The 25,376-nt window shown below is 47.7% G+C and overlaps 1 protein-coding gene across 5 annotated transcripts in view; it reads left to right on the top strand.

The window, feature by feature from the left end:
* Window positions 1-4,886: 4,886 nt before the first annotated feature.
* The window catches only part of TSPAN32 (tetraspanin 32), a 32,961-nt gene continuing 12,471 nt past the window's right edge, over window positions 4,887-25,376 (top strand). For 4 of the 5 annotated variants that reach the window (XR_008577210.1, XM_054826074.1, XM_054826072.1 and 1 more), the window contains exons 1-4: window positions 4,887-5,094; window positions 7,185-7,299; window positions 8,641-8,738; window positions 15,740-15,814. Coding sequence is in view for 4 of the 5 variants with exons in the window: in XM_054826074.1 (XP_054682049.1) it covers window positions 5,041-5,094; window positions 7,185-7,299; window positions 8,641-8,738; window positions 15,740-15,814 (342 nt within the window). In the remaining variant the exon portion in view is untranslated. The remainder of the gene's footprint in view (window positions 5,095-7,184; window positions 7,300-8,640; window positions 8,739-15,739; window positions 15,815-25,376) is intronic. The other variant, XM_054826073.1, reaches the window with a different exon arrangement.

The following is a 25,376-nucleotide window of genomic DNA, read 5'->3' as shown; positions in this document are numbered from 1 at the left end:
CGCATCTTGTACTCTGAGAAACTTAATCTTATTTGAAATCTCTGTATAAAGTTAATCACTACGTAAGATCCAGTAGAACAAGACATCATTAAACACCGTCTGTGTTCACAATCAACTTCCTGATTGTAATCTGGGGAGAGAGAGCATCCAGCAATGTGCTGCCCGTCCCAAGAGGGTGCGGAGAAGAAATTCTCCTCTCCTGGCACAGGTAAGGCAAAAGTGATAAGCACATGGTTGGCCTGGACACCTTGCAGCCCTGCATGGCTTCGGCCAGCGTGGTGCGTCAGCAGGAATGCGGCAGACAAGGTGCTGGGTCAGTCCCGCCGTGGCTCATGCATTACAGGCAGCTGATGTGAGCTGCTGCTTTTTTTTTTTTTTTTTTTCCCTAAAACTTTCTGGACCTCAGTGGAAAGCAATAGAGGTCGTGTTGTGATAAGGCTCGATAGAGCAAATGCCACAAATACATAGGGAGGGGCAGTCGAGCAGCACCGTTCTTGGTGAGCAGGTGAATCCCCACTTGCCAGGCTGGGCTCTGCTCAAGCTGGTTTTGCTGGGAGCAGGGCTAAGGTTGTGTGTTTGGGTCGCTCACTTGCACAGCTGGTTCTTGGGCAGTTAAGGTTTGCAACTAGATACCACGTGGAAAAGAAAAAAATAATTCAGTTTATGTAGCGGGGAGTGCTTTAGAGCTATGAGTACAGTTGTTTCATGTTTTTGGAGAAAGAAGTTTATTTGAGTTTATTCTTTGAAGGGAACTCCCTGTCTTCAGCATATGCTCTTTTCAAATGTAATCTTTCTTAGGCGTGATGAACTTTTTTAATAATTCTTCTGACTTTTTTTTTTTTTTTTTTTTGCTCACCTACGATTAATTTCAAAATGCCTGGGAATCACTGGAGGATTTCTGAGACACACTTTGGAAATAATAATAATAAATAAAGAAGTCCTTTGGAGATTTTATGATTTCTCTCTGGTTTTGTCTCTTCCAAGGCAGCCTCCAGCCAGCCCTGTTTCCATTCACAGTGCAGTTGTATGGTGCATCTGAAGCCTGGCAAAGCCCAGCACCTCCCCCTTTTCTCCTCTCCTTCACTTCTTGACAAGAGACAGCCCCGGGTTTAAAAGTTGATTTTTTTGCCTTGATTGTGCGTATGTGCTATATGAATGCTAAGCAGCCTTTACAATGCATCCTTGTGATGCGCCTGGGAAGGCAGAGGGCTGTGAGGTCTCCCTGGCTTCCCGTCATTCATACGGCTTCGGTGTGGTTTGATATGGGCATGTTTTATTTACAAGCGAGCTCTAGGGTGAATGTAGCCGTGTTACGGGCAGTAGCTGAGGGACCAAATGGGCTGAGCCAGTGACACTTGTAAATCTGCCAAAATTGGAGCTATTTTCTACCGTGGAGGAGAGGTATTTTCCCTAACAGTGGTGTGGGCTGGCAAAGGAGGAGGATCCCGAGAGGCGGCAGGGACCTGGCATGGATCTATCCTGCCTGGATGATGGGTGTAGTTCTGCCTCCTGGAGCAACATCCTCTCCCTGCCTCCAACCCGTACTTTCTTGGGAGCACAAATAGCAACGCCCCAAAGCTGAGGGGAGGTTTCTCTTACCTGTTGTGTGGCTGGAGTTCAAGCAGCTGGGGCTGGGGTGTTGCTGTTGCATCATCGCACTGACAGAGCGAAAGCCAGAAAAGTGGACGTCAAGAAAGCATGAATTCAGCCTCTTCTCCTCCATTTATGTTTAGTGTCCCAAGTCCACCCCATGCAGCATTAACACATCAAATCCCCCAGCTCTTTTAGGACATCCATCTGACAGCATGGGCAGCATTTCTCTCCAGCTCGGAAGAGAGTTGGAAGTTTTTAGCTCTGGAAAAAATATGATCTGGCTTTGTTCCCTTAAGTCAATCCTTTCCTTCTGGACGAGGTGGCACGTCCTTCCGACACCTGTACAGCTGTGGATGCTGGTATGTATTTTCACAGCCTAACAGAAGGCTGCAAGCTGCCACAAGGCTAGAAGAAGAGGGCACCTGGGCTCCCCAGGGTATTTTCAGCCTTGCTACCCTCTTTCTGTGCTCCAGCTGATAACCAGAGATAAGGGAGGAAGCCACAGGCGGGAGCTGTGATCACCTGTGGTTTTTACACCGCCTTTGGGAGTGATACGTTGTGCTCTTGCAAAGGGGAACAACTGATAAAACCCGTCAGGGTGGGCAGGAGGCCGAGTCTTGCTGGAAAACCCACGCTGCCATCCAGTCCGTGCATCAGCTGTGAGGACAGTTCCTCGGCGTGCCTCCAGCCCTGCCTCTCTTCCCGCAGGGATGGGGCGGGGGGACACCCTGCTTCTTGCCAGGGCTCCCTGGGCAGAGAGCTGCCGAGGCAGGTGTCTGCCAATGACAGGGCACTCAGAGGGAATTTAATCCCGTAGAAAGTGTTGTAAAGACCCCCTTTCGATGGCCACATGTAAGATGAGCACGCATGCTTCTCCCTGCGCTGACTTCAGAAGTGCTCTTGAATGTGCCGAATGTGCCTCCCTCGATCAGAGCCCAACATCTTAACGCCCAAGATCTACTAATGCTCCACTATTGACTTTCTTTTGGGGGGAAGGACTAAGTTCTTTTGCTGTTTATCATTTTTTGCTGTTAGAAATTCACATATGTTCTGCCCCAAAGAGAAATCTTTCAAGCCATGCATATATGGGCTAAAGAGTAAGACAAAAGAGCAACAGCAGAAAATGCCTCCACCCCCAAATCCAGCGCAGTGCTGGAGCAGGTAATTGAGGGACCAGACACAAAGGCAGAGCGCTGAGCACTGGAGGTGGGAGAAGCATCTGAAGCATCAGAGGACATGGGCAAACTACCAGGAATAGGCATTTGCAACCAAAATGGGAAACATCTGTTTAAACCCAGATGTTTAAAGATACAGACCTGGTTTGAGAGCTTGGTGAGGCAGTGAAGGTGCCTGTTTTTATGGCTGGAGACAAAAGGAGGTAGAGCATCTTTTGTGGAGAGACTAGGAGCACTTCCAAGGGGTGTAGATGATGATTTTGTGAAGTCTCAGGTGGTCCTGCAGTGAGGTGCGAGGCTCCTGCACGGACAGAGGAGACCTTTGTGGAGCTGGGAAGGGAACTGCCTATCCCCTTCAGAAAGCTCACTTGAATCATCCAAGCCTTCGGGAAGGGTTTCTGCTGGCCTGTGGGGACCTCTAGTGTGAGATCTGGCTTTGCACAGGTCTCCGATAGCGTGCGTTTAAGGCTGGGGAAGGAAACTGGGGTCTAGGGGAAAATGGAGATGGGCTGCATGGTTTTTCTCATGTCCCTTGCTGTGAGAGAGGCTCCAGGTGTGCTCACGGTGTGCACCACGGCTGTGCCCTCGCTTCTAACTCACCATCGCTCTTGGTCGGGCTTCTGTAGCTGGTTTTACACGCAGAGCTGTGCTTCATACCTTCTTGCAACCCTTCCAGATTTAACTTGTAACTCCACCTGTGGACCAACCCTGCTGCCTTTATACCAGTGTCCCTTTGGTGGTCGTTCCCCTTGAAAATGCAGGTGACAACACAGCCGTCTGTCCTGTAGTGCCAGAAGAAATGACGGGTGCTAACTGTTCTGCATTTGGATGCAGTCCTAACTCCACCACAGTGTTTTATAAGGCATTTTCCCCACCTGGCACATGGTGGGGACCATGTGGACATGGTCACCTTGCAGCTATACTCGTGTTCCTGGGGGGTCTGCGCTGCTGCGGCTGGTGTCTGGTTCCTGCTCCTGAACATATGTGGCTGGGCATCAGCTACCTCCCCATCTTGTTGCCCTCTCTCTATAGTCCTCTTCCCACTGCTCTCCTTTCCTGCTGTCCAGCTGTTGGTCTTTCTCAGGTGGTTTCCAGCTGGTGGCTGGAGTAGGAAGCTCTGTGCACGCGTGGGTACATCGGTGTCTCCCGCTGGGCATCAGAGAGCCCCACCAGGGCGACTCATGAGCCATGGGGGACACCTCTTTTCGGAAACGGCTGTGGCAGGTCTCATTGGTGTCCTAGGAAGTTGCAACCAAGATGTTTTGCAAGAAAGGTTGCAAGAAAGCTTGTGATGTAGTCAGAAAAATCATGTCATGCTTTTTCCCGTGCACATGGCTTTGTGCAACTCACTTTCTCTTGCTTCTCTTTGCTCTACAAAATGCATCTTCCTTCCTTTTTTCACTCCCCTCCTTTTTCTTCTTTGTCATTTTCCTGTAGCTACAGTTACTGATGTGGGATGGTTTTACCTTTTTCTCCCCTTTCTTTGCTACCTGGGGGGAGTGCAGCTATATCCCATTATTCTGTTTCACCTCTTTTCCACTGGTCTAGCTCTGAATCTAGGGATGATTAAGGCACTCAAAATGTCTATGGACAGGGAGAGTCTCCTGAGCAGGGGGTTATATTTACATATAGCCATTTTCCTGAATAAAATACTACCAGAGAGATTTTTTTTCCCTCATCTGCAAGTAAAAGTTTTAATAGAGTCTCAGTCAAAGCTTATTGACATGTGGTGGTTTTTAAATGAGGAGGGAAGGCTCTTACGCAGATCTGTTTGGAGGTTTTGAGGTCTTCTTTAAACAACAGGTTATTTTTTCTAAATAACATTTTCCTAAACTTTTTGCCAAGATACAATTTATGCAGATTTAAAAAAAAAAAAAACAAACAGTTAGTGACAATATTCATTAAGCAAAACTGGATCCCAGTGAAAGCAAAAACCAGGCTATTTTGATACTGACTCTTGATTAAACAGTTTCAAAAAATTTTTTCAGGAGCTGTGCTCCAAACTCCGTGAAAGGCTGCTTTTCTGTATGCCTTTCCTCCTTTCCCCAGCTGGCTGCGTGTCGGAGCTGACGGCAGCCCACCGAAAGCCCAGGCAGAAGGCGGCTGCTCTAAACAGGATTTAATAATTGGGCAGGAGGAGGTGCATCGGCACGTGGTGGGGACTGCACTTCCTGAGAGGCCCCGCTGTGGCCATGCCTCTCTTTGGTGGAAACCCAGGCTTTATCAAGAGCTGGAGGGACCAACTGCCAGATCTCACTGGGGACAAGCAGCCATGGGACTGAGGACCACCAAGTGCCAGCTGCTGGTGACCAGCCTCTGTGTCATGGTGAGCAGGCAAGTTTGGGGGAATCTCTGCAGAACTGGGGGAAGGCAAACCGTTGCCTTTCCCATCCCTGCTCGGAGAGGGTCGGGTTTTCCCACGTTCTGTTTTTCGCGGTCAGAAGACAAGCAAAGTCAACTGCCTGAGTTATCGTCGCACCCTGGGTGGTTATCACCGGTTGCCCGCGTCACCCCCCCTCTGCTGATAGACTTCTGGTTTCTTAGGGCTGTCACACCACTGCAGCTCTTTCACAACCCGGCAGCCACCTTGAAGGAGAAGGGAAAGGTTGGTGCTGACAGAATGGGTGGTTTTCAGGAAAAAGATATTTGCTTCTGTCTCCTTGGAGCAAAAGAGGGAGGATGGACCTGCTGCAGTCATGCTTGTCGCTGGGAGGTTGGTCAGCTGCAGGTGGGATCAGTGAGGATAGGAAACTGCAGGGCTTCGATGGAAGTATATGTGAGAGACCTGTGGATCTGCACCACAAAGCGAAAGCAGTTCTAGGGAAACTTTTTATCAGCTTTTGAAGCAAATTCAAGGGGAGCTTCTTGACATCTGCTGTTAGAGCTGATGGGAAATGGTGGAGATTTGGGAACGCTTCTCCTGGATGTCTTCAAGTTGTATGCGCTTGTTGCCCTTTCACTTCATCAAAACTTGCAAGCTTAAAATAATAATAATAATAATAATAATCATCATCATCATCATCATCTGTATTTAGTTCAAAGAGGATTGGTGGCTTGGAAAGAGTATAATTGAAAGGTGATGCCTTATTTCGGACCACACGTGAAATTTATAGTTTGTCCAAATTTCAACATTTCAGGACCACTGGCTATAGTGGCTGTACATTGTTCTCTCTTCCAAATGGCAGAATATGTCATTTGGAGAAAATCAAAGGAGGATTGGTACCAATGGTGTTTAGAGGAGATGCTAAGGCACAGCCGCTGTGGATGGCAAGAATCACATTCTTGCTGTTAGGAGGATTTTAGACTGGTGTTTCTCAGAAATCTGAGCTAACTGGTGTTGCACTTAGCATTTTGCTGGGCGTGGATCGAGATACGCAGTAATGCACAGCATGAAGGATCAGTAGGTGCCACAAATTAGGTTATTTATAAGCAGAAAATGCTATGGTTTGGATGTATTTAATCTCCAAAACTATAAGTCTCCAGCAAAAGCTATTAGTCTACTCTGGAAGAAAATGTCATGCAGTGGGGATTATGTTGACACTGAACTGCCACTTTTGACGCAGGGGTAGCTGCCTTGTGTTTCTGTATTGTAAAGGCACAAAACGCTGAAACTTTGGGACCTAGGAGCAGCCTCACATCTTGTATTTTCCAGGTGCGTTACACTAGAGCTGGAGCTGTTTTAACTGTCCCGCTGTTGGTGCCTCTGTCCCAGCTCTGCCACCAGTCATGCTGCAAGGAGCTGTGCTCTAGAGTCAGGTGCCATCAGAAATGTTCCCTCTCCATCACCTGGACTTGCTCTGGACAGCACGGAGGGTAACATGCTGGTAGTTACCCCATGCCTTAGGCATATCAGTGCTCTTGGGGATGGGACACAAACATGGACAGCCCGGCAGCGTGTTGCAGAGACAGAAACCAGCACAGATTAGAGCAGTACAAGACTCAGCTCTTTGCACTCTACAATAGGAAATACAGCCAACAGCAGGCAACAGGACTAGCATTGCAATAAGCAAAGCACAGAACATCATCCCAGCCCAAAACCACTCTTGAAGCTGGCAGCCCTCATAACTGCACATGCAGAGCAGAGTGGGACTGCATGAGTGTGCTGCAAGAGCATCGATCCTCTGGGCTTTCTTCACATTGTGGGGAATTTCATCCACAAACACTGGACAAGAGACTGTGGGCTGCGCAGTGTCATGCGTGCTCATTATGCAAGAGAGAAAAAGAGCTTTAGTATGCTTAAGTGTCCAGGATTTGTCCTTTTATGTGCATTTTGGGGTACATGCAGTGGTCTTTGGAAGATCATGCTGTCTGCATCTGCATGGGACTCAGGAGTATCCAGATACACCTCAAAGCTTTGTGTGCGCTCAGCAGCAGCTGCTGCCTTGTCAATCCCTTCCTAAAAACCTTCTTTTCCAGCTGCTGGGGTTGTCCATTGCCATACTGAGCACAGTCACCCACTACGGGCTCCATTTCACCCTCATCAGCAACATCTCCCTGGAGAGCAACTCCTACAGGGTCATCCACTATGCAGGTATGTCACGGTCACATCCCACCGAGACCTTTGGTGAACCCAGGAGCTGCAAAATCCCCCAGAGCAGTCAAAGGAAATGCAGAGGCATCACGGGAGGAGGCAGGGGCTGCCTTTTGGAGGATGCACTAGGGCTGATGCAGTCCCACAGACACCTTTTTCTGTGTCAGACCTGCCTGCCTGGCACTGAAGGGTGCTATGGGAGCACAGAGTGCTTAGGTGCTGCTGCCTTCGCTCCTGTCCCTCTATTCACCATCTCCCCATCTTACCCCTGTGCTGCGGTGAAAGCATGGGGCAGGGGCTGAGCCAAAGACGGACCTAAAGGTGCAGCTGAGCTGGAAGGGCCCTGGGAGCATGGGGAGAGGGACTATTACAGGAGTTGAAGCAGAGCATAGAAAATTGAGGCTGGGAGGAGAAATGCATGGAAACACCTGGTTTTGGAGAAAATGTGAGGTTTTTTTCCCAACACAGGAGAGAAATATAAACTGAGTCTTGGGTACAAGGCTAGAGCAAAGATATGAGAACAGCCCAGATACTAAAACATTCTGCTCGCCTCTGCTGCACTCGCATCTGCTGCTTTTCCCAAGCTATACTCGGGGCTTAAACGTGCTCATACCCTCTCTAGATCCTGGTTCTCAATTTCAGTTTAACAAGGCATGTGTAAAAAACTATGTTAGTCCAAAGCTAAGGTACAGCCCTCTCCCTTTCCTTACACACAACGGGGGGCTATATAGATTGGCACTTAATGCAGCCTTGCAGGCTCTCCCTTTCCAGCCACCCCTCTCCAGCGATGTGTCCCTTGCTTTGCTTGCAAGCATTAACTCTTTGCACGGTTAGCCCTGAAGTGAGGGTTGCAAAGCCCTTCGCAGCGCTCTGGTCCCTGAGCCCTGTCCCAGGGTACCGGTTGTGACCCTCCCTTAGCCAGGAGGAAACCAGAGGGTGAGTGTTGCACCAGATTAGCAGCACGCAAAGTCCCGATAGGAGCCGTGGGACAGCTGCTGCACATCAGCTCCCCCCATTCGCGAGGATGCTTATCAGAGTGCTGAAATAATTGACAGCTTGTGGTCTGTTGGGTGGACCAACACCCTTTTAGGGTGCTTCACTCTGCTGGAGCTGTGGGAACCGCTCAGAGGTTTACAGCCCTGCCAGACAAGCAAAGCATACGCAGATGGGGGTTATTGAATAAATTACAAAACTATTCCAGTTCTGCAACCTGGTCCTCTCGGACCAGCTCCCTAAAATGCACTTTTTGTCCCCTGTCTGGGCAAACGCATCAGACCAGGCCTCCGTGAGCCCTAAAGTTTTGGTATCTGACCACAGCTCCCATGTCCAACTTCCTTCCAGCTTTCTACTTTGGGATCTGCCTCAGCATGACCCTGATCCTCGCAGCCCTGCTGAGCTCTGCCGCCACGGTGCGGGAATCGCAGTGCCTCACTGCCATGGTGCGTATCGGGAGGGACTGCCTGGGGGGGGGGTGTGGTTTGTAACCTTCGGCTGATACCATTAAAATGTGGTGCTTGGGGGCTGTTTTGCCTTGTGCCCGGAAGCATGCATGCCTGGGGAAGGACGTCCTGTTGCTCCACCCTGTGCTGCAAGGGGACATTTTTGTAAAAGGCATGACCTTGCAGAGCGTTTCCAGCTAAGAACTGCATCCTTCTGCGCCTTGTTTCTTTTGCCAAGGTGCTGTGTATGCAGCTTTCAGAGTGGGGTCAAAGGAAGGTGCTTATCTGCCAAAGCAGTCGCAGTGATGACACTTCCCAGCGTATTTTTTTTCCCACCGAGTCAACACATGGTTTGTGTGGGGAAACCTTAGCAATGTGATTTTGAGTCCCGTGTTGTTCCTCAGACTCGTGACAGCAAAGTTAGCCCCCCTCCTTTTCCCCTCACTGCAAATATCCACCACAGTGGTGGTGTGGGACGTACAAAGCCTGGCAGCAGGCACAGGGGCTTTGGGCTGGACCCTCAGTTTCAGCCTCCAAGGAGAAGGTGGAGGGGCACCACAAGAGCTGAAATGCCACCTTTATCCTCTGCATCATCCACAGTGAAGTGTCTGGGCCTGGACCATGCCAGCGTTAGTAAACTGGACTGTGAGCTCTGCTGTATTTAAAAACACAGCCTGCACGCAGGGCTTAGTCTGAACAGAGCAGCTTCCAGCCTCAGGGCCGGAGGCATGAGTGGAAAAGTGCTGTTCACTGCCTGTTTGGCTGTGTTGTGTGAAGGGCAGGAGTTAACAGGTAGGTTGCTGTGCATGAAGCCATGCTTAATATAAAATAATTGCATTGGTGTCATACATAAACTAGCTTTCAAGAGATTTATCTAATCTATGTAATTGGGAAAAATGATACTCATGGTGGAAATGAGAAGCAGCCACCTTTAAAACTTAGTGCAAAGTACCTACTGAAATTAATGTTTTCATCTTGTCAATACACAGTTTTCGTCTCTCCCATGAATACTGCTAGCAGAGTACATATAAGTCCCCTCTCTTTTGCTGAAGGATACTTTACTGTGTGCCTGCAATTACCACATCTCAAACAACAGATGGGTATGTACAGGCTAGGGGAGATTGTCAGGGCTGCCTGAAAATAGGCTGAAATTCTCAGTAATGTTTATTTGGCTGCCTTACTCCAAGTGCAGTATGGTTTGGGACATGCCACTAGGTAAAAGACGTTGTTAAAATTATAGCTGTTTCTTGAAGGGATAGTTGAAGGAAAATATATCCAGCAAACTCCAGCGTTGCTGTCCTCCTCTGGGGGCCACCTGATGCTGCTCTCCTTTCCCTTTGCCATGGAGGTGAGGACGAGCAGGTCCTTTCCTCCAGCACCCCATGGACTCCCCCAGCCTGGCCAGTTTGGTGTAACGCAGCCAAGCTCTGGCCACCAAAGACACCCCTGCCTGGCAGAAACCCCAAACTGTTTAATTTTCTCTGTGGCTCCTAGGGCATCCTGTTCACTTTGCTTTAGCATTCGCAGTTTGGGTCCTCTGGAGGAGGTGGCCGTCTTCATTTTGGATCTCTGATACCATTGCAGTGGGGACACGGTATCATTTCCTTGTGGGAAGAAGAGGAAGGGTGAGGAGTGCTTTCCCCGCGGCTGTGGCAATGAGACATCCATCCCGCTCTGCTCTCAGCAGGGGACAACGGGATGCCCCTTGTCCGCCTTTAAGCCCCGTTTCCACCGTCTCCGGCAGCGTGAGGGGCCCGCGGGGCGTGAGAAGGTGCAGGGCAGGGTGCAAGCAGAGACGGGGCAGCTCGCACCCGAGCGAGGGGCCGCTCCACCGCGGCGCTTCCCCGGGAGCGGCCGGCCCGGCTCTGCCTCCGCCGCTGGAGGGGGCCGCGGGCCCGTGAGCTCCCCGCTCCCCGCCGGGCCGCGGCACTCGGACCGGGACGTGCGGGGGAAGTGCACTGGGTAAGGGAGCAGGTACCGCAGCCATAGCGGGGGGGGAGGGGGGGATGGCACGGCCCCAACCCTTCAGAAATTAACGGGAGGCCTGGGAAATACCCAAGAGCTGGTCACCAGCAACCTTATTCTCTGCTCGCTCTTGTTCAAGCAGCTCATCAGCATCTCAAATCACATCGGGGAGCTTTCGTTATTCCTATAAATTATCCCCCCCCGTTCTAACGGTCAGTATCTTACAGCAAGGGTCAGCCCGCTGCTTGTTTTCCCATCAGTTCCTACCCCCTCCCAAGGCTCATATTTGGTCTCTGATCTGCAAGCAAGAACTGCAGGCAGGGAGAGCCAGCCCCCAGTGGCTGCAGTGAGATGTAATTGCAGGCACGAGTGGGGTTCAGCCCTGTGGGGCTCTGAAACTTGTCGTCGGTGTCGCACCCTGTCCTGCTGATCCCCACTGGGCTGCAGCTTGCAAAAGTGAGCAGCCCCTGACTTGTAGCATTTTTTTCTGCTTGTTAATAGGGAGGATTTTTCACCTTCCCCCACTATTGATTTTAAAGGACTTTTCCTCCCCTGCAAAGCATGTGTCTTGTTTAGAAGACCATTTAATTCACTCTTTAATCAAAGCCGGAAGACACCAGAGTATTGCTGCCTGACATCTGTGGCTGTATAGGAAACCAAGCCATGCTCCGGGGATGTCTACATTGATGTGGCTAATCCACCACAATGCCACTTGGTAAACCAGCTACCCTGGGGAAATGCTAGCCAGGATGCAGATGGGCTTAGAGCAGCATTGCCCTGGCCACTGACCTGTTGGGTGGATCCTATCTCCTTCTTGTGTCTTGGTTTCCCTACTGACTTTTTTTTTGGTCTATTTAAATTATAAGTACTCACCCTGTCTGGCTATCTGGAGGTTTGTGTGTATACAGAGGAGGGGCCTTGGTCTTTGCAGGCCTTACTGGTGCTCTCCTAAGAAGGATAATGGGTGCACAGTGGTTAGAAACCAGAACAGGTCAAATTGGTTAAAGCATGTATATCTCAGGAGTTCATCGTTTAGCTGCATTAGCAGCATCACCAAACCAGACAGACACCACTGTGCATCCACTGAGGCTTGCGAGGAAGCTGGGTTTTAGAGAGTAGCTGAAAACTTAAATATTAAAAAAAAAGAAGTTCTAAAATCCTGGACTATTATCCCCAAAGCTCCTCTTAAACAGGGAGAGTAGTAACAGGCTTGTTGACTGTTCTCCAGTTCTTGCAAGCCCTGCTTTTTGGTGATCCATGGTCCGTCATGGAGTCAGTCCTGAACATAAACATCCTGCAGCTCTCGTGGCCCCTGAATGCCATGTCACTATTGAAGGGGAGGAGAAGGAAGGAAAAGTGCAGTTTTGCTAGTACTGCTTGTACAAAGGACTCCAGCTCCAGTGGGGTTTAAGGCACCATGTGCTGATACCTGGTCAGATAGAGAGGCAGGAGGGGGGAAAAAAAGCTGATACCTGGTCAGACAGAGAGGCAGGAGGGGGGGAAAAAAAGCAGGGAGCAACATGCCCATCAGACTATCCCAGCTGAAATTCTTACACCTGAACTTTCCAGTCTGAAAAACATTCATCTGGAATAAAATTTGTGTTCAGGATGGAGCAGCTGTTCCAAGCACTGGTTTCAAACAATTTTTGTGGGAAAAAAGCCTCAGTGAATGCCTGATATAACCCAGTTTTGCCGGTAGGGCCAGCACACAGCACAGGCCGTTTGCTTTACTGTTCCCAGGTGTATCATTGTAGGCAAGTGTGTAGGGTCCTCAATAACACCGCAGCACGCTTCAGCATCTTGCTTTCACAATGAATCTGTCTCCCATGCTCTCCCTTATGGTGCATCACTCCTGAGCGAGGCATCCATGTGCCAGTGCTCCCTGGGGAGCAGGCACGGGCAGAGCCAATGTGCTTAGCTGAAGCCGAGGATAGATTCCTCCTTTGGACTGAGATCACTGGCTCATGTTTGCTATGTGGAAAGGGAAAAACATCATGTGCTTTTAGGTGAACTGGATCAGGGAGGGAGGGATGCGACCTGATGGATGCAATCTGAAATTAGCTCCCCCCTTCCCCCCGCCCCCCCGAGCTGTGAAGTCTGGCAGGGAGCTGGCCCTTGCAATGGCCACAGCAGCACCTAAAAGCAGCTGGAGCTGAGCAGGGAATAGATTGGCTCCTTCTCTGGGTGTGCGGGGTTTGGCAGCTCTGCCAAACCCAGTCTGAGCTAAATGATCCCTCACCTGCCTGAGCGGACCCCCTTAACTGAAGGGGAAGCATCAGAAAGGTGAATTAGAAGATACAGCCGCCAACAGACAAGACGCTGTTTCTGTGGATTCTGCCAAGTCTCTCGAAGACAAATTGTTCCTTGCAGCAAGGCTGGAAACAAGGTCATTCATAAAAGAGTAATTGATGTCTGGCCGGTGACAGCCCTCCACGGGGCTGATGTGGCTGCCTCCTGCAAAGGGAGCAGGCAGCAGCCTGCGGCCGGCTCCAAGGGTCTGGGAGATGGTGAACCAGCCTCGACCCTTCCACATTTTGTATGCAAACTACGCATTGCCTTTTTCTTTTTTCCTCCAAATGTCTTCTAATGTAATTAGAAAGTGGCTCTTCCAAAAGCCTTTTGGCTGGGAAGGGAAAAAGCAGCCTATAATTCATTTATAAGATGTTCTCGGAGCCATGTAATTTCTCCACACTGGCTGGGTGGAGGGGGAGCTTCCCAAGGGGCTGCATCTTGGTATTCCCAGAGAAGCTAGACAGATACAAAGGGAGAGCCAATGCTGGAGGTGAAGGACTGAGATGTGGGGTGGAGCTGAGGAAGGAAGATGAGAAGAAGGATTTTAATCTGCTGGGGTTTCTGGCCCCAGAGAGATGTTGTAAGTGCTTGAGCTGGTGGGGGAAGGAAGGGAGAGCACAGGGGGAGAAATCTGGGTGGTGCCCCTGGCACACTGCTGTTCCCATTCTCCAGGTTCACGGTGGGTCCTCTCAATCAAACCCTTACTGGAACGATGTGTGGAAGAGCTTTCACATTGCTATGAGTGCTGGTTTTTTTCACCTGACATAATTTTCTCTTTTTGTTCTTGTCTTTGATTTTGGTGAAAACGTTGACTTTGTTATGCTATTTGTTTGGAGGGGAAGTTGTTGGAGGAGGTGCAAAAGGCAGGGTCCGGTCCTAGTGAGGAGCAACCTGAAGTGCCCGTGTAACCTCACCTCCTCTCTGCTCCAATTCGTGCTGTACCTGCAGGGGTTGAACCGCCCACCCCGCCTGGGGTTGGGCTCGTCCTGACGTGCTTTGGTCTGTGGCATCTCACCCTGCGTGCTCTTCCCCATCTTCGCTACTTGTATCCCCCTTCTCACGACAGCATTTGATCAGACTTTCCTCTCCTTTAGGGTCCCATTTCTCCCGTTATCCCATTTCAGCTCCTGGCAAGGCAGCAAGTGATCTCACCACCTATACGGCCAGCCAGCTGCCAAAAAAATAAAAGAAAAGCAGAGATCAGACATACATAATTTAAGGCTTTTCGTAAGAGCCGTACCAGGGTTTTCCCAAGCGTCTTTTGCAGAGCCTCAAACAAGGCCGCCGCGAGTGAGGGGGGGAAATGCCAACGGCAGTCTTGTTCCTGGAGCAAAGCCCCCGGGCAGGGCATCGTCCTGCCGTGAGCAGAGAAACACAGCAAGCAGCAGATGGACAAGAACCAGAAAAAGGCAGTTTATTGGCTTATTCACATTCGTTTCCAGGATTTAAAGTAACACTTTTTCCTTTCTTGCTGCATATGGGGAAGTTTGGGGCTTTTTTTAAAAAAAACAACCAACATACTTTTTAAGCAAAAGTTTTTTGGTGAAGCAGAATCGGTAGCAGCAATGCCTTTCTTCCTCTCCTTAAGTTTGAATTTGGTAAACTTTCATGAAATATTTAATGTTTTTAAAGTGATTTCAGCTATATCATACTATTAAAACAGTCATAGAAAAAAATTAGAATCTAAAATAAGCTGCAGTCAGTTGGGTAATTTTCCCCCGCTACATAACTTTGCGTTGAAAGAGGGACAGCTTCACGGAAAAACTTGTAAGGGCAATAATTTTTAACTGCTGCTTATTCATCATCTTTTGCCATTCCAAGATTAAGCTGTGGATTCGTATTTGAAGGCCCATTTGGCCTTGAAATGCTTTACAGGCACTTTTTTCCTTCCTTTATAATTTTTTTTTTAAATGTGAACAAGATCCTTTGGTCCAGCTGTCACAACAGGCAAGAGCTGTTTACATCAGGGTTTTTTTTTTTTTGGATCAGATTTGTTCAAATAAAGAGACAACGCATCTAACTTCCAGGCTCTGCAAGCCTAGGGAAGAAGACAAAAGTCAAGTTGCCTCCTGCGTCGTTGCCATTGTTGTTTAGACACTTCAGGGTCAGCTGCTGGCCTTGCTTATATTTCTGTTCTCCTTTTGTCTAACTAGGATGGTGCTGATTTAAGGAAGGTGGCTTGGCCGTGCAGCTGCCACTTTGTTAATAGGGTAAAGTCCAGCTCCATTTCCAGAGCGGGTTGCTCTCCGTGTCGGTTACTTGCTTCTTTATGGACTATTCGTGTGGGTTTTCACCTCTTTGAAACCAATAACTGACTTTTAAATCCAGGGGATTGAATCCTGTGAGTAAGGAGATGCTATTCTGGGGCACAGTCCTGCTGCAGAAGAGGAGCATACTGTAAATATAATGTTTTTGTCTCCCTTTTTTTTTTTTTTTTTTTTTTTCCCAAAGGGAATTTGGGCAGAATAGGTTAACCACTCCACAGGTTGCCAGGTGCTTTTTTGGTCAACCCCTTCAAACTGCCACAGTGTAATCAGAGGGCTCCTGACAGAGAATCAGATTATTGTCCATCTAATTTCTTTTAAGTAATCAGCATTATGAGGGATATTAAAAGAAAGGGATGTTTAGCTCTAACTAACTAAACTTGCTCAAACGAGCATATTAAAGACGTCCCGATGGTATTTTCAAATGGATATTTTTCTCCCTATGCTGTAACTGATGGGATTTTTCCTCTTTATCCTCAGGGATTTTTCTGTTTTGCTCTGGCCTTCTACGGATTGATCCCAGCTGCCTGCTGGAGATACATGCACAGCACAGAGGTAAGCATCGGCTGCTAGGAAATACCACCAGCATCTCATCAGATAGAGATTTTATTTTTTTGTAGCAACTATTTCTCCCATAAAAGGGACATCTGGTGGTAATTAAGCTGTCCATGCCGAGGTCTATCAGATGCACGCTCTGTCCCATCCGTCCTTTGCAAGAGCGGGGCCGCCTTCATCAGCTGCCTCTCCAAAGGGGTCATCTGAAGGGAGAAGCCATGGAAACCCTCACGCAGGACAAACGCTTTGTCCTGAAGGCAAAACAAAATGCAAGTCTTGTTTTAAGTAGCTTTGGGATTTTTTTTTTTTTTTGCAGGGGATGTTTTGTTTTGTTTGTTTTAAATGAGGTGCTTGACTTTTCAAAAGTCATTTCCAGCCAGCTCTAATTCCTGATAATGTCAGTTGGGAGCCTCTATTCAAAGGTGGTGGCAGGTTGGGACCGTTCAGGTTGTCTCTGGCAACGGCCAGGAGAAACACCAAGGAGATGTGTTTATTAACAGGCAGCAGTGGTACAGTAAAAACACTAGGGTGAAAGACGGTGGTTTGGGTCACTGTCATGCTGGACCAGAAAGAGATTGCATGAGGTCAAATTTGCAAGAAAGCTGGGGCTTGAATTGTTAGCCCAGAGCTTGTTGGTCCTGTGGTAGATGGATGGTGTGGGAGATGCAAGGTGCTGGGGAGGTTGAGTGGAGGCATACAAAGTTGCTAAGGGACAGCCCTGCGCATCGCAGTGGGTACCCTTACCCCACGTCTGGGATGCCCCTGGGGCCAGGGTAACAGGCTGCTGGGGAAAGCAGAAATTGAACTTAATATTTAGTAGCCTAAAGAAGTTTAGACTTCTTTTTAACCCTCTCCTAATCTGACATAATTTGCTTTTTGTACATTTATTCCTCTTCACATTCAGAGGAATTTGTTGCTGTTCAGTCTTAATTCCCCTTCCTACATCCCTGCACTCATGTAAGAGATTTAGGAGTGCAAAAAAAATCATTACTACTTTTTTTTGAAAGCAGAGCACTTATATCTTAGGCAAGTATCCAAATTATCTGACAGTAATTCAGATAAGTGCTTGGGAATTTGATAGATGTTTCATGCAGAGGGCCAGTCCCCATCTCTGTTTTCCTCCTCCCCAGCCCCAGGCATGTGCCACAACCTGCAATGTTCTGGCTAGCAATGAGGATATGAGTGATGTGAAACATCATCCCGATGGGTTAGGGTGGCATTGATGCTGCCAGCTCATCTCTTTAGGGTTACAGATGGTGTGGCGGCTCGAAGACCAGTGTGTCAGAAGGCTGGCCATGAGATTTCATTCTGCGCAACTCCATCAAAACTCCAGAGACTCAACCCATGGTGGCTGATGATTTTAGAGGTCTTTTCCAGCCTTAAGATTCTATGATTCTATGCCACGACAATTGCACTTCTCGGGGACAAGAAGCTCTGTCCTATAATGGTTCAGTGTCCTGTGCAAAAATTAAAATCCAGTCCTTCTGGAAGCAGAAGTCTAAAAGGCAAAGTCAAGGTTAAGGTGAGGGGTAAGGTTCTGCTTCTCTAGAAAGTTTGTCCAGAGCTGACCAGTGGCCACAGTAGTTGAAAATCCTTCGAAACACACAGATGGCTACACTGGATCAGACCAAAGGTCCCTGCTCTCAGACAGGCACACCCACTGTTGGCCAAGGTAGGAGCATAAAAACCCAACGAGCACAAAGCAATGCATCTTCAGATGCCAACAGCTTGTGGCTCAGGCACCTGCTGGTGGGACCTGCTGGTGCCTTTGCCTTTAATGCTCTCAGTGGATTTTTCCACCCTGAATTTGTCCAACTGCTTGGAAACATTAGGGTGAGTGCTGATGGCACAGCATCTTTCATCTCTATACTTAGCTGGCTGAAGCAGATTCAATCAGAGCTGAGACATCCATGAAAAAGAGTCTTTCCACAGCCTCTCTATGTATTTTCCCTGGTTTCAGGCAAAACATTCCATATTTGTTATATTCATACTGGAAATATGGAAATAATTTTGGTTTCACGTCCAATACAGAAGGGAGGCCTTGAGCACGCTTTCCTCCTTCTGCAGAAGTTTATAATGAGAGATTGAAACAAAAGCTGTGATAGAAAAGAAGAAATGGCACCAGAAAGTGTGTCTGGTTGGTCTTGTGAAATTGCATTATCCAAATATACTATTTAGTTATACTTTTTAATCCACAAACATGGAGAAGGGTGTAAAAAGGCTGCAAGAAAAAGTTGTATATTGGGTAAATACAGGGATGTGCCTTTCAAAACTTATTCTGCTGAAAATATTTAAAGAATTACTTTCTCCGTGTATCTCTTAATCACTACATCTGGTTTTACTTCAAATTATTTTCCTGGTTTTTTGCTTTGAGTGCCCTGCCCATAAATGCACCCATGTGTTATGGTTAGCTTTAGTAGTTGGTTGGTTGGGTTTCTTTAAGCAAAACAGTTTCCACTAGGCAAAATGAGGGGGTTTTGTAAAATGTTTACTTTCTGGGTAAAGTCTTTCTAAAGACAGAAAAATTAAAACACCATTAGAGATCATCTTGGGTTTCTCTGCCTCCTAAAATGCAGAGACACAGAATATAAATGAGGAAAGATTTAATTAGGAGTGTCACTTACAAAACATATGGAAATTTGGTTTCACTTGAAACGTAACCTGTCTCACCAGTGAGAAAAATGCAGATGTGAAAGAGAAATACAGATGTGAGAGAGAGATGCAGATGTGACTGCCCCTCCAGGACGGAAAGACAGGTAGTGCAGTGGCACAAAAAACCAAATGGAGCAGGGGGAAGACTCGTGAAGTCTCATTATAGAGCCGTTTGTTTGACTTTCTCAAAGTAAAGAACAAAATTAAAAATGGTGTCCTCCCCAGGCTACTGCATGTCGCTACTGTCAGAAATAGTTAGTTGTGGTGATATGGGGGGAAAAATCAAACTCAGCCAAATTGACAGAATGTACATAGCTACCAAGAAAGGAAAAGAATTTGGGGATGTAAAACTGAATATGGATGAATGTGCCCATTACATGCACCTGAATCAGTGACTCTGACAGCACCGAGGGGCTACTGCCCTTGTGTTCATGGCTAAAACAAAAATTTGCATTTTTCCCATGCAAAATACATTGACTTTCCAGTGAAAAGCCAGACAGAAAATCAGCCTGTTCAGCTTGGAAATGCCAGCCAGGAGCTGGTGTCAGTAGATCTGGTCCTCTCCCTCCCCGTGGTCGAGGTGCCAAACACGGGCAGCGCTGAAAGTGGAGCCCTCCCCTCCCTCTGCAAGCCCGGAGCTGGGAGGTCCCTCCTGCACCAAACCACGGCAGATGCTATTAGTGGTTTACTGTTCTTGATTAAAAAAAAAAAAAATTTTTTTTAAAAATGTAAATTTCCTTCATAAAGCAGACCCTTACAGAAAATCATCTAAAATAGAAAAGCCCAATTTTCAGTTGAAAAATTGTTTTGATGGTTATTTTGAAGAGGCAGTAGATAGAAATGTCGTTTGAACATGATGAAAGCAAGATGTCCTTTTTGCCTTTGTGATTCCTTTAGAGACCTGTTTACAGTACTTCTTACAGAGGAGCTATGCAGGACAGGAGAAAAAGAAGAGTTATTTGTAAATATTCGATATTCTCAGACATGGGCACTGTAAACAAAATGTGAATCTTCTCATTTCCTGTTCTTTTCTGCTTTTGTGATGTTCTGTAGCTCCCAGACAAATTCTTTCAGACAGATGCCATGTGTTTTAGTTTCAAGTTATCTGCATCACAGATAAACTCCATGTCACCTGTCTTTATTCTTAAAATAACATATACCAAACATGCAAAAATCATGGATCTGAGGTTTAGCGTGCCTAACCCTAAAAGGTTGATCCCTCTGTTCAGCAACGCAGTTATTCCTGCTCTGTTGACCCATCTGTGTGGCCAATGAATAGGTTTTGTGAGGTCCAGGCCTCGTCCATGCCGTCTTGTCAGGCTGCTTTGCATCTGTCTGTCTGTGTTAGAGTACTTTTAATGAGGAACTAATACACTACTCGTTATCAAAGTATGTTTGCTTGGTAGGTTCTGCAAAGAAAACGGTGAACAAAATGGGGAAGAACAAATAAGTCAGAGGAATATCCCAGATCCTCTCCCTGTCTTGCCAGCCTCCAGTTTACAAAGACACACTTTGCCTCTTAGTTAAAGGTGCCAACAGAAAAGGTGCTGCTGTCACTTGTAGAAGCGTGAAAACTTTTCTGGGCAGGTCAGCTGCTCGGAGGAAAATCTGAAATTAAAATATTTGTAATCTGGAGGTTGTTGAAGGACCTTTTCTCCTGCTAGCAGTAGTGCTGAGCCATTCATGTTTCAGTATTTTCTAGTTCGGCTTGTTCCTGAGCCCCATCCTCACTTGCTGTGCCCCACATTCCTCCTTCACCTCTGTCCCATCACACTCTCAAGCCCACAGCTCCAGAAACACCCTAGCCCAGGCTCCAAGGCCCTGTGAAACTGTAGTGTGCTTTTCTGCCTCGACCAAATCACTTGAGAGCTGATCCCTTTCCATGTCCAACCTAGTGCAGGCAAGGGTCTCCACAAGGGTGAGGAGTATGTTTGGTTGCCCTCCCTATGGGCCATCTGGCCAAAATGTGGTCTCGGTGGGAAAGCATCACAAACCTGTTTGAGGATCGACACCAGTGGTGCAATCAAAGCGAATGAGTTAACGACATACAAGAGAGGTCAGGGAGGATGACTCTACATGAGCACCTTTGATGCAACAGCTGTGGTAACCACAGAAATTATGAGGTTTTCAAATGGTTTTCAGCCATGTTAGGAAGTCCAGGTTCCTGAAGCTGAAGAGCTGAGTCTTGTTTTCCAGTTATTTTTATGGCAGCTCCTTTACCACAAACTACTGCCTGTTTGGGTGAGGTCTCTTAGTCATTCCCAGTGCAGCCCAATGCAGCTGGGACCTGGGATGCGACGAAGGACGTAAAAGAGACTTATGCCACATCTGGCACAGCTGGTGGGGAAGGCTTTTGCTTCCTCCTCCTCCTCCCCAGCTTTCCTTCTCTCCTCACCCATTAACTGCTGCTTTAAAAACCTACCTGCAGAAGCTGGAGGAAAGGGGAGCCTTGCAGCTGCAGTATAAAAGACTTTTGATACCCTTGCTTACCAATACAAAAATAGGTTTGGGGTTTCGTTCTGGGCCTCACTGTGAAAGAGGCTGGTGGAGTTTCAATGTCACGTCATCCTCTGCTGTTCCCCTTCTCTGCAGCAGCTTAGGAGATCCTTCCAGTAGCCCTGGTCGGGATGGCAGGGTGAATTGGCAAAAATACAGTTGCCGCAACGTGAAAGGAGTTTTGCAACAGAACGAGCTTTTTAATTAGAGATTCATTTGCAGGTAAATGTTAGCTTAAAATGTATTAAATTATGATTTCCCGACTCAGGGGAAAAATTGAAACTGGTGCAAGTAGTTCCCCATACTTCTGGCACGAAGGGTGGATTTCCCATGTCCTTTGGATGAAGAGGTCGCTTGGATTTGCACTGACTGCAATGATATGGTAATCTCTTAATTTTCAAATGGTCTCTCAAGTTGCTGGGTGATTTCAAAAGGAGGTTTCAGCAGTGGCTTTTGGCTCCACATGCATATGGGATGGGGAGCACAAACCACTCATGCATACTCTGATTCTCCTGCAGTCTTGTTCTGCTTGAAACTTTCTTTGAAGGAACCTGTTTGCTCTCCCCTCCTCGTAGGGGAGAAGGGAAGGAGAAACAGAGTTTTTATGCTTTGTTAGTGAGCAAGGTGGTATCTTTTGAGGTGGTGATTTTCTAACAGGGCCTGGGGTGCAGAGCTGTTAACAGTTAACAGCAATTAACAGTTGCAGCTGTTAAACAACACACATATTGCTACATCTGGAGCCCGTTCGTGAAAAGAGCAGCTTCTCTGCTTCCTTCCTTCCCTGCATGTGGGATTAGTGCTGGTCTTCTCCTGTCTGCAGCTCTTCCTCCTCACCAGCACCTTTGCAAAGCCAGGCGCAGCGTTGCCTGGCTCCCCAAGAGGCAAATCCTGGTTTTGCATGCACAAAATCAGCCCTTGCACATGCATTGCTCGTTTCTGTGAGTGTGTGAGGGGTGACCCAGCACTTCCCGGGTAATTTCTTAAGCAGGATTGTAGAGGTCCTTCCAGTGGCAAAACCAAGTCTGTGGTTTTTCCAGGGCGTGTTTGTTTCTGTTGGTCCCGCTAGTGGCGCGTGCTGGGGCAAACTCCTATGGGGTCCAGTACGTCTCATCTGAAGGCAGTGCTTAAAGGCAGGCTTAAGTCCTAGAGATTTTAATGGGACTTAAACACAAGCTGAAGGTGTGTTCAGGTGCTTTCTGAAACCAGACCTGAAGCATACAGGTAGTTTCCTTTTGTTTTCTGATTCAGTGGGTCTGGATCAGGATTGTAGCTGCTCATGAGGGTCTTTCAAGAGTGCTTTCAAAAAACAGTGATTTGGCCGACAAAACACTGTGAATAATCTGATGTCTCCCCTGCTCTTGTTGTTGTTCTGCCAGGCACAATCACTTTTTAAAGTAAGCACTGAGCTTTTCCCAGTCTCTGAAGTCTAAGGAAAAAACAAAAAAGGGGAAACCCCCTCCCCCTTCCTTAGTCCTTTTAAATATTGTGACTCTTTCCTAGTGTTTATGTTCTCATCACACAATAATGGCCTGCTCCCCCCAGCGAGACTCTGCTGTCCTTTGTCTGATGTGCCACACAGGCATTTGCACTCATGAGTTTTATAATTTATCGCTGCCCTGACGCTGAACCCGCGCAGCCCCATTTCTGCTGCTTTCTGCGGCGGAGTGTTAGCTGGACCTCCCATCTCCGGCAGCGTCAGCCGTGGTACCTGAGGCTGCTCAGATGGTCGCCACCACCGTGGCACGTCCAACCTTCACGCGGCTGTAGCATGCTTGCCGCAGCAGGGCAGCCACCGCCGGCTCGGAGGTGACAGTGCTGCCCTGGGATTAGCTTTATTGCTGACACAACTTTTTTTAAGATAAAACTGTTTTCAATGTTTTTCGATATTTTCTGTTGGGAAGCAGTCTTGCCTGGCACTGGTTTCAAAGTACTGTGGGTGAGAGAGGGGGGATGGCTGAGATAATTTGACCATGACGTTGGGAGGTTCATGAATTGCCAGGCCATGTGTCTGAATGACAGGAGCACAAAGGATTGGTGTGGGCTCTTGGTAGCCTGTTGGTTTTGCAGTTCTGTTATGAAATGGACTGAAATACTGAGACTGGTGTCACTCACAAGCGGTGCAGCCCCAGATCTGGAGGATTTAGGGGGAAAACTTGTTGGTGTTGATTAACTGCATGCCTGGGTTTTCTGCGCTTCCCTATAAATCATCTGGTGCTCTGGCACGGTCCCAAAGGGATGGTCCTGGCTGCATCCGTGTAGGGCGGAGGTGGCCTCAGGGGTTGGTAGAGCATGAGGCTCTGGTGTCCCCCTGCCCGCTGGCTGAGCGGGATGTATAGCTCCCATACAGCTAGACTTTTGCTGTTCATGTGGGGCATGGAGATGGGAAATGAGGAGGATGTGCGCAGTATAACAGCTCAGCATTTTCTCCTGTTTTTAATGTTTTGTGCAAGGACCTGATGGAAGCACTGAGATTGGAGAGAAGCAGCTTAGTAAGGCTTCACTTTTCCTGAACTTTTTTGTTCCAAGATGGTTTTTGCTTTCTCTCCTTCTCTGTAGTTCCTCAGTGATGGACCAAAAGATGGTCAGGGTTTGCCTGGTACTCCTGTGATACCAGAAAGTGGGGAGAAATGCATATTATTTTTTTTAAATATATATTAAATATATATCTATATGTAGATATTGGAAAGAAAAGGTGAAAAACATTTAGCTAAAAGCCTCATCTGGATCTTCTCGCATCAGCTGTCTCCAGAAATCACCATCAGTCAGAGGGGTAGCAGCACCTTCTTGTCTTGTGCAGTTTTCCATGGGGGGCCTCAAAGGCCGCTCTGGTTTGCAGTGCTGGCCGGATTTCTGCAGCTGGGATGGACTGGTTTAAGGAAGGCTGGAGAGGAGGGGAGCTGACATACTATTAAGGAAGTATAAAGTTGCAGAAAGTTGTAATGGCTGTGTTAGATACGGCAATGAAGGCCTGGTTGAACCCATCTTACCACGTGCTCGATCCACGTGGTGGGAGTTGCTCTGCAACCTGGCTAAGGCACCCGGAGCAGTTTTTCCTCTTCTGTTTTGTCTCTATTGCATCATTGCTGTATCCAAACCCAAGCAGTTGCATCTGCCCTGCCTGTCCCCCTGCCGCCTTCCTGACATGCTGTGAACGCGTGCATTCCTGCACACCAGGGAAGAAAGGGAAGGTGGAGATAGCAAAATGCAGAAGCGTTTTTCTTACTGGAACAAAGAAGGATTTTGAATAAGTTAACCACTTTATTGCAATTTTACATCTTAACTAACTTGCAGTTTATAGCTAAGCGAGGAAGTCTGCAGTAGCAGCCGCTGAAAGGATATTTCCGAGTGACACTAGTGAGTAGTCCCTCTTGGCGACGCTGAAAGAACATCAAGTGCTGAGGTTGCAGTTTCTTCTGAGGCTGCAGCGCATGTGCTCGGTTTGGTACGTCAAAGGCATGAAGAGCCACAGGAGAGGAATCTTCCTTCTGCTTGCCATGCTTGCCTTCCTCTTCTGCCGTGTCAAGACCATTCCTGTTAATCAGCAAGGAGAGAGGTGGGCTTATCTTTGAGACAATCCTGACATCTTCTTTCACTATATTCTCCTTGAGCTCCAGCTCTTCAGAGAGATTTTTGGCCAACGACTGTTGCAAAGATGGCTCACTGAGTAGATCTCAGACTGTTCGTGGTACAAGTCAACATTAGTTTTCCAACATACATCAAAGTGTCTAGCACAGGTATTCGCTGGCAGTGGGAGGGGGATTCATTGACACCTCTGGCTTGCAAAGCGATCAGGAACTGAAGGCTGACCTCCTTGTCTCATCTTTCTGTTCCAAATCCAGTTACAGGTAAAAAATGTCCATGATAAATAACCCAAGTCAAAAATGTCAGTTTTACTCTTGATGGAAGTGAAACTGAAATTTGCTTTAGTTTCTAATAGCCAAGGGCAAGAACACAAATGGCTTAGAGTAAATGCCTTCCTGCAGCCATAAATTCTGCTTCTTGGGGGATAAAGGATTTAGAGATGATAAACAATCTCAAAATTCCTTCTTTCTTTTACTTTAAGTGAAAAATGATACTCTATTGAGTCAGCTGGAGTTAGCCGCATCAATCTCAGTGGTGATTTTCCATGTGTTGTATCCAACGACCCATCGATAACATCCCTAAATGAATGTTTCATTAAGGCATGTGGACAGAAATGGGAGGCAGCAATTATTCAACTAATTTAGAGCTGGAACATTTCACCCAGCATCTTCCAGGAAAAGAATGACTGTAAGGTGTGACCCCCATATCGCTTAACCTGGGGATTTTTCTTAAGCCAAAGCCCAGCTGATGCTTCATCTTCAGCTCTTGGTGGTTTTTACTGATGAGCATCGCAGGTGCAGTCTCCTTGCAAGGGAGAGCTTAGTCCAGAAAT

Source organism: Grus americana, chromosome 5, assembly GCF_028858705.1.
Source record: "Grus americana isolate bGruAme1 chromosome 5, bGruAme1.mat, whole genome shotgun sequence".
In the NCBI taxonomy this organism is placed as follows: domain Eukaryota; kingdom Metazoa; phylum Chordata; class Aves; order Gruiformes; family Gruidae; genus Grus; species Grus americana.
Note: the sequence above shows the minus strand (reverse complement) of the source record. Positions and strands in the feature narration are given on the sequence as shown.